The sequence below is a fragment of the Saccostrea cucullata genome, unplaced genomic scaffold (assembly GCF_032062105.1).
Source record: "Saccostrea cucullata isolate Sc308-1 unplaced genomic scaffold, CSIRO_AGI_Scuc_v1 ctg7396, whole genome shotgun sequence".
Taxonomy (NCBI): domain Eukaryota; kingdom Metazoa; phylum Mollusca; class Bivalvia; order Ostreida; family Ostreidae; genus Saccostrea; species Saccostrea cuccullata.
In genome coordinates, this window is record NW_026929664.1 from 26,076 (window position 1) to 39,959 (window position 13,884).

General features: G+C 32.9%; 1 protein-coding gene across 1 annotated transcript; it reads left to right on the top strand.

The window, feature by feature from the left end:
* The first annotated feature begins 298 nt into the window (after window positions 1–298).
* Window positions 299–8,148, top strand: LOC134281643 (NPC intracellular cholesterol transporter 2-like). The gene is made up of 4 exons (XM_062764073.1): window positions 299–446; window positions 5,198–5,305; window positions 6,975–7,144; window positions 7,990–8,148. The coding sequence occupies exons 1-4, from the start codon at window positions 365–367 to the stop codon at window positions 8,146–8,148; spliced, it is 519 nt and encodes a 172-aa protein (XP_062620057.1). The 5' UTR covers window positions 299–364.
* The last annotated feature ends 5,736 nt before the right edge of the window (window positions 8,149–13,884 follow it).

A 13,884-nucleotide genomic window follows, 5' to 3' on the forward strand; every position in this document is an offset into this window, starting at 1 on the left:
TTTAATATACCGATCAAAATAATCTTTAGGCAATCGTAACTGTGAAAACAATGGACTAACAATGAGTATGAGACGTTTCAGCCCAAATACGATCAAATGATATATGTATTTACAACCAAGGTTGTTATAACCAACATCCTAGAATTTTTGAAATGCTTACTTTGAAGTTTATCATGACACATTAGTAAGAATGTCTATGAAATAAAATAATATCAGAGTTTGTTTATCGTTTTACCGTTTATCCTCAAGTAAAGGGTTAAATTCAAGTAAGCTAGTCTATGCACTATTGATAACAATTCTTATCTTCGCCTCGTTTTGCCGTTCTGAACTTAAAACGTCACAACAATCTGCTCTCCATTAGACTATGATGCTTGGAAAATTAACAGTTCTTGTTGTTATTGTGTATGCTGCAAAAGAAGTTAGTTCTATTATTTTCAAAGATTGTGGTAAGATTTTGATATTAATTCTTCTCAATAGAGCATGCATTGTATATTCATTCCAATGATGGAAAATCAACAGAAAGGAATTTTGCAAATGAATTCTAATAGTGGGAATTTTATGCAGGAATTTTTTTGCCCATTGAGATTAAAACAAAACTGTCTCATTTAAATTCAGCCACATTAAATTGTGTAAGCCTAATTGTTGTCTTTTTTAACGATACCTCAATTCAAATTCTCCCATTTGCAACAGGAGCTAGCGAAAATAAAAGGGAAAATTTCCAGTATACAAATTAATATTTTAGCAAAACAGTCTCTTTTGTTAGTTTGAAATATTTGCAAATGAAAAAAAGTGCTCGCACATGCAATTAACCATCATTTCAGTTTTTTTTTTATATTTCTCTAAAATTATGATCATGGATTCATGGATATTAGACCATAGGGTTAGGAAAAAAATCAAAGCAATAAAAGTTTACTAAATTCATCTCGTTTCATGGATATTAGACGATAGGATTAGGAAAAAAATCAAAGCAATAAAAGTTTACTAAATTCATCTCGTTTTCGTTCCATTCATATTTATTACTCTGTACAGCATGTTATATCTACATATTGTTGACAAGAACTGTTTTTAAAGATACTTTCTCCCTCCATTTTGCCCATGAACAAGACAGGAAAAAATTTATTAGATGAAATAAAAATTGCAAAATCTAAGATTTGGCTCACAGTAAACAGACAACTTCTTCAATTTTGAAGTCAAAACAAATGCTGATTCATTCTTGACCAGCATTGCAATTTAGTGTTAGTCGTTTGATTAATTTTTGAGTTCAATTTTATATTTTTCCAATATGCATTATGTATTAAAACTTTTTACATTTAAAATATAAATCGGTCTACATTAGCAGTCTTTCAACAAAATAAAGATGATGAGAAGAATGTGAAATCTAAAAGGGGATTTACCAGTTTATATTTTTATTTGTTGACCTATATACATTATGCGCATTGAGATTATTCGCACTGTTTGATATCTTACTATTTGTGCGTAATTTGTTAGTATTCCCATATGGTAAGAAATCAAGTTGGTTTCAAATGGGGAGATTTTCAAATTCAAAGTGAATTCTTTATCTAGAAACGCAAGCTCGCAAAAGTCTTTTCCCATAAGGAACCATGCATTAGAGGTAAAAAAAGTCACTCTCAAGCACAAAATGTCGACATTGGTTGAACCTTGCAGCTATTACTGACGATGGAGATTGAATATTAATATTGCTTTAAACAATTAGAAAAATGACATGAATCGTATGACTTTCTTTTAATATATTAGATTAGGTTTGTTCCTTTCTGAATGAAGGCTTCTCCTTTATTGAAATTAGTTGCCTGCGTGGCGCAATGGTTAGAGCTTTTGCTCTATAGTTAGTTGCTAAGTTGGTCATTATGTCGCATATTCATATGGAGAATCGCCCACATGCCAGTAGAAGGCTGCTTTATACCTTTACTCGGCACTCATAGCTACTGAACAAAGAGGAATCTTTTTCATCCCAACATCTACTGCAACATGGGACCTTGGTTTAAACAGTCTCATTCGAAGGACCGGTCTCCATGTTCAACAGTGGAATCGGCGTAAGGGATCAGCTCTTCCTATACATCTCTTGAGCAAGAGTTTAGACCACTGCGCTAAAATGGGAAGTCTGTGAACAAGTTATAACGGCTAAACTGACATGTCTTGTAGGTAATACTGTTTGACTGAGGAGAAGTAATTCAAGTCATTCCTTCTATGTCAAGAAATGAGCAAAATACTTCACATTAGCGAAAGGTGGTTATTTAGGTGACTGACCGAATTCTGAAATATCGACCACTGTTAAACATCTTCGCCTTTTTCATATACTAATGGAAAAAAATACAACAAGATTTTTATTATGGCCAAATTTAATAATGAATCAATTATATAGAGTATAGATGAAAGTGTAACGTTTTGTTGGTAGATAAAAGATATTTTCTAACGACATCTGCAGATTGTATGCTGAGGTTAAAACTTAAGAATGTTTGGAAGATCCATTTATTTCTGTTTGCGATGGAATTAACTTTTAGCTTATCTGTGATAAACCTGAAAAACCTCACTTGATCTTTTTTAAAATCTTCTCAAGAACCCCTTGACCACAAAAGCTGAAACTTATGTGAAAGCATCCTGATGTAATGAAGATTCTAAATCGTTCAAAGTATAACCCTCGGATGTAGGGCGGGGTCACCATAGGGAATACAAGTTTTACATCTAAATATATAAAATAAATCTTTAGTAATCTTCTTAAGAATAACTGAGCCAGAAAAGTTGAAACCTATGTGGAAGCATCCTGAGGTATTTAAATTCTAAATTTTTCAAATCATGACCAACGGGGTAGGAGCGGGGTCACAATAGGGAATCTAAGTTTTACATTGAAATAAAAAGAATTTTTTTTAAAAATCTTATTCCCAAGAAACATTGGACTGGAAAAGCAGAAACTTATGTGAAAGCATTCTGGATTAGCTTAGATTCTTAATTATCCAATTTAAGACACCTGGTAGTAGGGTAGGGTCACAATAGGTATTACAAGTTGGGAAAACTGGTTACAAACAGCATTGTCAAATTTACTCAGATGAGCAATGTGGTTCATGGGCCTCTTGTTTTTGCCAAAACTGCGGGTATTTTTTCTAAAAAATGATATTTCCATTTATAAAAAAAAAATTCAAGAAAGTTTTTGACCCCTCCCCTTTCATTGCTTTGTACCTGAGTTCCAGTTCCTAAATTATACATAAAGATTGAAACAAAAAAAATTATGTTCAATTCGGAAATACTGGAAGGGATTATAATATTAAATTCCCTTATCTCTTAAAGAACATATAAAATCGTTGTTTTATTTTTAATGAAATAGGAAGATAATAAACAGCCATCACACTCAACTTAACTGTCCATTGAACACGTTAAATTCGGAGCTGCACTAAAATATTATGGAAGAGTAGGCGTCCCCTGTCAATCGGTCCGACGGCATGTGCACCTTGTCATGTTTTGGCAAAGGGACAACATTTGTAGACGATTCGCTGTAAAACTAGTAGCTTAACAATTTGTTGAAAAACGTTCAAATGTGTCCGACATTGTCATATCTCAAATGTTGAGTTCTAACGGATATATCGAATCAATGTATGAATGAAAAATGAATATTTTAAAAGGAAAGCAACCTCGGTATATCTAATTGTTAAAATCCACACCCAGATACTTCTTTTTATTTTAAGTAGAAGCTTTTATGAAAGAAAGTCTGCTTCATAAGAATACAAAAATAGGTCTGCTAATAGCCAATATATAGTTTGAAACGTAACACAACAATATTGATATAATATTATGAAAGTGTGAATAAATAGCTTGAGACCACAAGTCATGCAACGTAGTAATTGATAAGACGAACGAAAAGTCGTAAAATTGCCTACAATATTTCGGAAAATACAAGCTAAGAAAAGAAGAAATTGCTGTCTGAATAATACATCGGATATGTTTTCATGCCCCCGTAATCGAAGATTCGAGGGTATATAGTTTTTGTAACGTCCGTCCGTCTGTCTAGCTGTCTCTTTGTCTGTTTGTCTGATTGTCAGCAAAAACTTTAACCTTCCTCATAGCTTTTGATTTAGTGGAGCTATGACTTTCATATTTGTATTCCTTGTGACAGGACCTTTCTTTGAATACAACCAAATTTGATCTTTTGACCTTGACTTTGGAATTTAACACACTTTTACACAAATATTCCCAACTTTTACTTTGGATATAACTTGTGAATGGTGGATACTAGGAATTTTTATACTTATATATGTATTTTTGTGACAAGACCTATCATTGGATACCAACATCTTTGACCTTTTTACCTTGACCTTGGTGAGTTATGTACTTAAAAAATTAACCTTGGTCATAACTTTTGAACGATAACGGACAGGGCTTTCATACTTCAGATATGTAATGCTTGTGAGAAGCCCTTCCATTGAATATCAAAATATTTAACCTTTTGACCCTGATCTTGGAGTTTGGTCTACTTTTCAAAAACAAACCTTGACCATAACTTTTGAAGGGTTATGGCTAGGGCTTGCATGCTTCACATATTTCTTTCATTGGATACCAAGAACTTTGTAGTATGACCTTCTTTTTAAAAACTTTAACATTGGCCATTACTTTTGAACAGTTAGGGCTATGGCTTTCATACCTCACATATATAATCCTTGTGACAAGCCCTTTTTTTAAGAAACAAATTGCAACAACTTTGCCCCTTTGACCTTGATCTTGGAGTTTGGCCTACCTTTCAAAAAAACATCCTTGGCCATACCTTTTGAACAGGTGCTGCTATGGCTTTCATATTTCATAATTGTATTTCTTGAGAGAAGAGCTTACTTTGGGCACAAACAATTTGCATTTAGGAAAAGTTGAATCTTCGCTATGTTGCCATAAGGGGGCATCAGTGTTTCACAAACACATCTTGTTTTAAAATCTCAATCCGTGTGAGACATCCATGTCAATTAACTTTTGGTTAAAAAATAAATGTCATGATGGCAAAAAATGGAATTGCATTATTTATAATAAGTGCAATGTATAGAGTTATACAGACGTCCCTAGATAAATATGTAATAGATTAATTCAAACAGAAGGAAAATAAACTGATTGTTCTTCACTTTGATATTGGTTAATAGCATAGAATTTTTTTTATGTTTGTGGCATTGTAAAATTCGGTCAGTCAGATTGAGTGCTTTACTTTCAGGGTCAGTCTCAGGAAAGATTTTATCGGTAAATGTATCTGGATGCGACAACGAACCTTGCATATTTTATTCAGAGACCAATGAAACGCTTAGTGCCTCGTTCATCTCCAGTGAGTATTGTGAAACATTTTATTCTTCCATTTTTTTAATCAGGTATGCTTTTTAAAACATACATTAAATAATTTTATTTATAGGTGAAATACAATTGACAGAAAAAAATTACTATGGAACATTTTAACTTACAGGTGATTTAAACAGTCCAATTTTTAATAGTAATTCTGTATAAGAGATAATCAATAAAAGAACAAATAGGGCGTTGCAATTTAAAATCTTATTCTCAAGAACCACTGAGCCAGAAAAGCTGAAACTTATGAGAAAGCAACCTTGGGTAGGGAAGATTTTTAAATTGTTTCTAATCATGACCCCACGGCGTAGGACGGGCCACAATAGGGAATCCATTACATTGAAATATATAGGGAAAATCTTTAAAAAGCTCAGAAACAACTGGTTCGGAAAAAACTGAAACTTAAGAGGATGCATCCTGGGGTAGTGCAGATTCTTAATTATTCAGATCATGTCAGGGAATCCAAACTTTGAATTGAAATATATAAGAAAAATCTTTGAAATTTTTCTCAAGAACCATCGTTCCAGAAAAGCTGAATCTTATTTGGAAGCATCATGGGGTAGTGAAGATAATAAACTATTAAATCATGATCCCCAAAGGAAGGATGAGACCACCATGGGGAATCAAAGTATTACATTGAAATATATAGGAAAAATCTTTAAATACTTTCTTCTCAAGAACCACTGGGCCAGAAAAGCTGAAATTTATGAGAAAGCATTCGGAGATAGAGTAGGTTCTACATTGTTCAAATGATGACCCCCGGGAGAGGACTGGGCCACGATAGGGGATCAAAGTATACCGAAATATATTGAAAAAATCCTTAAAATCTTATTCTCAAGAACCATTGGGCCAGAAAAGCTGAAACCTATCTGAAAGCATACATGGGTAGAGTAGATTCTAAATTACTCAAGTCATAACCCCCGGGAGTACACCGGGGCCACAATAGGTATAAAAAGTTACTCAGGTGAGCTAAGTGTCCCATGGACCTCTTGTTTTTACAGAACTCTTAATAAAGAAGAGTGTTACAGAAAGCAAGAGCATGAATGAGAAGTTAGAAAATTTGAAAGTCACTATATCAGACTTGCCAAATCGGACTGTTTTCTTGGTTATACGCGGCTTAACAAAGTTGCGTTTGAGCTGAGCTTTTGCGTATTATGTAGATATGGATGTGTTAGCATTGAAGCGATGGAAATAACATTTATAGATGTGATGATTACAAACAATAAGCGCAGGCAGTGGTTATAGCGTCTGTTTCTAGAGTCGAGGAGTAATTAAGGAGCTGGGGCCTTTTTTTTTTTTTTACAAAAGACGAGAAAACAAACAAACAGTAAAAACAGTTTTAACATCTAACGAATGGTATAAACAGTACAAATCGAAAAAAAATGGTGAAGGACGAACCCCTGCACACAAAGAAGTGGGATCGCTTGAAAAAAGTCTCTTTTGTGTACAAGTAACACCCGCTGTGAGCCCTCTATGTTGAACAGATAAACATAGTTATCCAAAGTTAAATAAAAATGAAAATGATGGTTTAAAAATTTGTATGACACTTGTAAATCCAGCTTTCTACTGACATCTTCAGTTAGAAAGTTGTTAGGTGGTATTTGATACAATCGACTGTCATGGCTATTTTGTCGTTTATAGAATTTTTCTTATAGATGTGGAATCAACAAAACCAACAACTCATGTAACAGGAATCATAGGTGGCGTTCCGATTTCATTTCCGGCAGAGAAAAACACGTGTGTTTCACAGACAAAATGCCCTCTAGAGCCAGGGAAGCAAAACACGTTTGCCATTACAGTGCCTGTTTTAAAACAGTATCCTCACGTAAGATTATTTTTAAGATCGGGAGTTTAAAGAAAAATACAAAAATAATATTTAAACGTTGAAATCATTAAAAACATTACTCAAGGCGGAAAAAATACACAAATTATATTACAGCATTACGGAATTGTATTAGTATCAACCAATGACTTAAAAATATTGTGTGTTTTAAGAAACATTTTTTTATGTAATAAAGAATAAGACTGGGAGACCTCCCAAAATTTAAAATGATGTTCAATTCTTTCTAAAAAAAATATAACAAATCTAAAACTGTTGCACAAAGTGCTCCTTCAGCTCTATCATATTTGGAAAATATCACATTTGCTACTCACACAATGTGTGAAGGTGTATTTTTGTAAAACATTTTACATCTCAATTAGACGTTTGTTGAAATCTCCTGAAACATCATCTTATTCATTGTGAAAAATGAAAAAAAAAATGACAAAGAGCTGAATATTATTCCCAACAGCCAAAACTAATAATTTACCTCTATTATTAGTATATGAACGAAGACACCCAAAAATGATTTCATATTATACAGTGACTTTATAGGCAGATATACATGTAATCTATTATTAGGTAATATGCTAACTGACCCTTCTTATAATTAGTGTAGGTCATTATTGACACACTGACATTTCTACACATTTTCCGTTTCTGATCATGAAAAGTAGCACACGGCTCTTATAATCGCTCGAAAGCGATGCTTACTGCACAATTGCACTTGCTCCCGACTCTGATGATTTAGGAAGTCCATGTTTAGTGTGCTACGCATTGTATTGTTTAAATGGACTTTGAGTTTGAATTCTGTTCTTTTTTCACATTTCATTTATCTTCTTGTTTTGCAGATAAGTCTTTTGGTCAAAACTGAAGTTCAGGACGATACCGGAAAAGATATATTCTGTTTTGTTTTTCCTGCAGAAATAAAACCTAAACCATATTTTTTTAAATCATTTTTTATCATTTCTGTCACGATAAACGAAGAACGGTCACATATTGCTCAATAACATTGTCAGCGGATGATTTCGCAAATAACTGGCCCAGGGCAATCTTGGTAAATCTTTCCCCAAGAATAAGAATTATTTGGTTGTACATTTTGGTCTGCAGCTCTTTCCATAAAGTTTAATTTATTAGAAACAGTATATCACATCCTAAATCGTCATTAGAATTATATTACCATAGAGTTACACAAAATACTTAGCATTCTGCAACTCGAGCATTTCTTTGAAACATAAAAATGTCTATGCATCATGACTTTTACATTCTTCGAAGGTGTCAGCACGTGAAAAATCGGTCGACAACCCTTTGGAAACACGATGCCCACAAAAGCATGAAAGAAAAGCTTCATAAAGATCCAAATTCTTATTTCCGTCTGCGTAATTTACCAAAGAGACATAAATGGCATTTGTTCATGGCCATTAAAAAGTCAGTACAATAAGAATGTTTGATTTCTAAATCCATATGGGTAAAAATTTTTAAAGAAAGATAATATAATCAAAGTTCTTTTGGAATTCAATCTTAAATTCAGTTAATTTATTCTTTTTTCCGATTAAAAAAACACACTTTGATTTACACAATCTTATGAATTGACACGAAAGCAATCAGATACCAGGTAAAATTATGGAACGCCACCACTGCCTTATAGCATAAAACTATGCATTCATTATGTCAATCTATCATAACGTGATGTGAACATATCTTTACGTTATGTCAATTTTTTATGGGGTGATGTAAAAATATCTTTACATCATGTCAATGCTGCATTACATGAAGTAAACACATTCTTCCATTATGTCAGCACTTTATAACTTGAAGTCGGAAGTTCATTATGTGAAGTGAAAATATGTTTACATTGTGTTAAAACTTAATTACGTGAAATGAATGTTTCTTTATATTATTTCATTTCTTTAATATGTGAGGTCAAAATTGCATCACGTTAAGTAAATTGTGTTTTATAATTAAGCTTATCATTACATGAAGTCAAAAGTCCATTCCTTTTTGAGAGTGTATATGTCTATTATGTCAAAGCATTATTACGTGATATGGATTTATCTTTATATTACGGCGAGAGCATCATGATGTGAGGTGAACACATCTTACCTTTATGTCAGTGCTTTATTACGTGGTATAAAAAGTGTATAACATAATGTAAATATATCTTTATATTATATCAACACTTTATTACATTATGTCAAAACTCCATTCCGTGATGTGGATATATAATTACGTTATGTCAACTCTTATGTGATTTAAAAAATATCTTTATATTGTGTTAACTCTTTATCATGTTGATTCCAAAAGTTCATTACCTGATGTGAAAATACATTTACATTATCTGAAAGCTGTATATCTAGCATAACCCTCACTGTTCACGACTGTCTTTCACGGCCCGGCCCGCGGGGGGGGCGATTGAGTAGGACGAATAATTATAGACACATAATATCAGCCCCCCCTCTTTTCCCAGACATAACCTTATTTTAGAAAATCTAATGTTCATTGAAAGTACAGCCCCCACCCCCACTTATTGTTGAAGTATAGTCCACTAGGGGTAATGTAGTATAACTGAAAAAAATATATGACTAATCAAAGTCGGACCCCCCTCTCCGAAATAGGATTTTCGGGCTTGGACAAATTTTTTTGGCTTGTCAAGTTTTTTCGGGTAAATAATTTTTTTTTCTGGCTGACATCCTCTTTCAAATAAATGCTATGTCACGGAATTAGTTACTGTAATTTTTTCAACCATTCCAAGACCAGAATTCTGTTATAAAAATCTACCAGTCCCTCATCTAAATCAGTTGAATATGCCTTAATAAGCATGCATGGGCACATATTTGTGGCGCATATGGGTATCTTGAAAAAAAGAAAGGGGACGGTATAGAGTTGGTGACCAAAGGGGGAAAGCAGAAAAACTCTCCGGCAGGCTTTATAGTTTAATAGAAAAAAAATTTTCAATATAATTCAGCTAAACTTAATGTGAAAGTAATGCAATGTCCTACAATGTAAAACTAATAAATTTATTAATTTTATGTATATTTTGGTGACTAAAGATGGTAGGGCGGGATTTCTGACCCCACCCCCCCCCCTTCCCCAAGCCGCCAGTGCACGTGTGTTATTCGATCGATGTGTTTACACTTTAAAAAAGGAGAGTTAAAGACTGATAAAAAAAACTTATGACAGTGTTCTGAGTACGATCAGAAGTTTAAGATTTTTATTTAAAAAAAAGCAATTCAAAAGAAAAAAAATGCTGCACGACTCATATTTGATTTATTTAATTATCAGATAAAAGTAAACGCCATTGAATTTCGACGCGTGACTTTAATTCACAGTCGCAGTGTTAAGGCTTTGCACATTTCAAGATTGTTAATCATTTTTCGCTTAAAGTTTTTATATCATTTAATCGCTGAGAATTTATTTTATGACAGTTTTCTCTCCCGCCATTTTTAGTGCTTTCGGAATGCGGAAAATACGTTATGCTCATATAAAGGCCGAGGATACCCGTGTTCGCATAACGTAATAGTTAATCGACATAATGTAGAAGAGTGCGCACAGTATGACATGAGCTTTTCACATCTGATATGAGATGAAATAGCCTAAGATACATGTATGCTGACAAGAGGCTTAGCATTTTTGACACACTGTAAAGACACAATGACATAATGTAATAACGATTTGTCAAAAAGTAAGGGCAAATTCACATCATGAAATTGATTCACGTCGTCATGTAGCATATTGAGGGCATAAAGTAGTAAAAGAATTGACCACATGTGACAATTTTTTCAGATCATGTAATGAAATTCTGACATCGTATTATAGCGACTTCATATTGAGTTAAAGATAAATTCACATCATGTAATGAACTACTTAGACCAAATAGTAGAGAGTGCACATAATGTAATAATGAGTTGAAAATATATATAAAAACATTTTTACACCACGTAAAATTGTTTTGACTTGATGTCATAAAGAGCTGATATAATGCAGTGGACGATTGGCGCAATGTAATTAAAGTGCGAGTTAATGCCATAAAGACTAAACATAATGTAATTGAAAGTTGACATAACGCAATAGTAGTGTGTGTAATTGTCATAAAGAGTTGACTTAATGTAATGAAAGGTTGGCACAATGCAATAGTAGTGTGGACTAATGTCATAAAGAGTTGACATAATATAATGGAAGGTTGACATAATGCAATAGCATTGTGGGTTAATGTCATAAAGAGTTGACATAATGTAATGGAAGATTGACATAATGCAATAGCATTGTGGGTTAATGTCATAAAGAGTTGACATAATGTAATGGAAGGTTGACATAATGCAATAGCATTGTGGGTTAATGTCATAAAGAGTTGACATAATGTAATGGAAGGTTGACATAATGCAATAGCATTGTGGGTTAATGTCATAAAGAGTTGACATAATGTAATGTAAGGTTGACACAATGCAATAGTAGTGTGAGTAAATGTCATAAAGTGTTGACATAATGTAATGGAAGGTTGACGCAATGCAACTGTTGTGTTCTGTTATAAGGCAGTGATGGCGTTCCATATAAAATCATCAAATCAGTGTTACTCACTTAAATAGTGCTAAATTTGCAAGATCAATTAAAAACGAAATATTTCAGAGCCATTCTCTTTAATGACATAATTCATATAGAAGCTGCGACACGCATAGTAGCAGAATATCTTCAAAATTACTATGGTAAACATTTATGATAAAATGACTCAGAAAACAAAGATGCTTAATGACATATATGTCAAAATGGAAAGATAATGAACGGTTGTCGACATAAAAGAAAAACAGGCAACCAATACATTTAATCTGTGAACAATGCATAAACAAAGACTCCCGGAAAGGAATAAGGTGCCTAGGAGGGTTAACCATCTCCTGCCCGGAAGATCTGGAAGTATTAACGTTGCTGCAATGCAAAAGAGTGACAATCACATTGAAATAATAACAACCTCATGTTTTAAGTCTATGATAACAATATTGGGAAATTACATATATTATTTGAAATCATAAGAATAAAGTATTCAAACTGAATAAATTTATTAATTTATTTCGAATAAACTTACATTTATAATTCTTTTAAATAGTATGTCAGTTTCAAGTTATATTATTATTCTCAGCAAACAAATTAAATTCAAATAACCATAACTATACTGAATCCAAAAACTACAGAAAAAATATCCTAACGAAGATAAATAGCTAGTTAAATAAATGGTCTACCAAACATCTCTCTTTACTCCTAACCGAAATATTAACAGCTGTGAAGAACAGACCTCATGGGTAATAAAAATTCCAAAATGAACTTTAAGAACATTTAAAATTGCAAAATTTAAACAAATCAGTTAAATCAAGACATACGACATTTCAACACTTTATATAACTACAGGTTCCATGTTCCATAGGAACAAGGTAATAAATTACAACAATAATAATACAATATTATGATATTGTTAAGATCTTTGTACACGAAATGTCTATTTTGGTGTTGATGATTAAGTACTTTTGAGTTTGACTCAAATACATAGAGGACAACCTATAAAGAAATCGATTAAGGAATTAAAAAGTACAATCAAATCCGCTATTTCACATTTGAAATTGTTTTATGAAAAGATAACGTGTAGGTCGTAAATGACATTGAAGGCATTATCAGAAATGCATTTCAGAATTTGAAGCACGTTTATCTTTACCAGTGTGCTCTGGAGACCGGGGTAATTGTTCCTGGTCTCCTTCATGACTGTGGGGAAAAAATAGACACTCAGGTATAAGGAAACTACTTTTCTTTGAATAGCAAGCATAGCGATATTTCTTGTTAGACCTTTTGTTGGGCAGTGTCTATATGACAAGGTTTTCTCTTCTCTACAGGTTGCTTTTTATCGTCAATTGTTTTGTTTAAACTTTTATGATCTCTCGAAGTCGAATGTTGACTTTACCTTTTTCATAAACGTTGTTGATGCTTTTTTAAAAACTAAATTTGCTTCTAATTTTTCTGATTGCCCGGTCATGACAAGGAGCATATGGTGGATGTGACCTACCAATAGAGAATGCCTTCTCTTCAAAAGAACTTATCCCATCTCTGCCATTTTAAGCGATCTGTGTAAGCTCTCTTTCCAACTTGCGTGGTTCTTCAGTGACACCCATGAAAATGAATGTAACACAATAAAAAATTTTTTCATAATGTATGACACTGAAATATTGGATGTAAATAACCGTAATCAATCTCAGAAATCCATTACAATAACATACGGTGTATTTGGAACAGAAAATCATAAACCTTTGAAATCATTAGAGGTGAGGTAAAGTTCCCTGAAGGAGTAAGCATCCTCAGTTAACTGGCCACAACCGCTTAACATATGCCGCAACGTCAACGATGTCTTGTTTCAATTGAGAATGATTTTTTAAAATTCTTTATAAAGGAACGATACAGATTCGAAGTCTCCGAATATTTATATTTTCTTTGACTTTATCCAAAGAAAACCAAAAGAAAAAACATATCACGCAGATTAATTTTGGTATTTGCTCTTCAACATGTTCAAGAAAAAAGAAATAGTAAAATTAAAATGACACATTGAAAAAATAATGATTAGTAAAATGATTTAATGATAATAAAGAAATGTTATTAACAATAGATCAGCACTCTAGATCTCATTATAACTTAAGAATTTCAGAATTAGAGACAGTTCAGGTAATTAAAGATGAATATCTGGAATGTCTCCATAGACACAAATGACATATATCGGA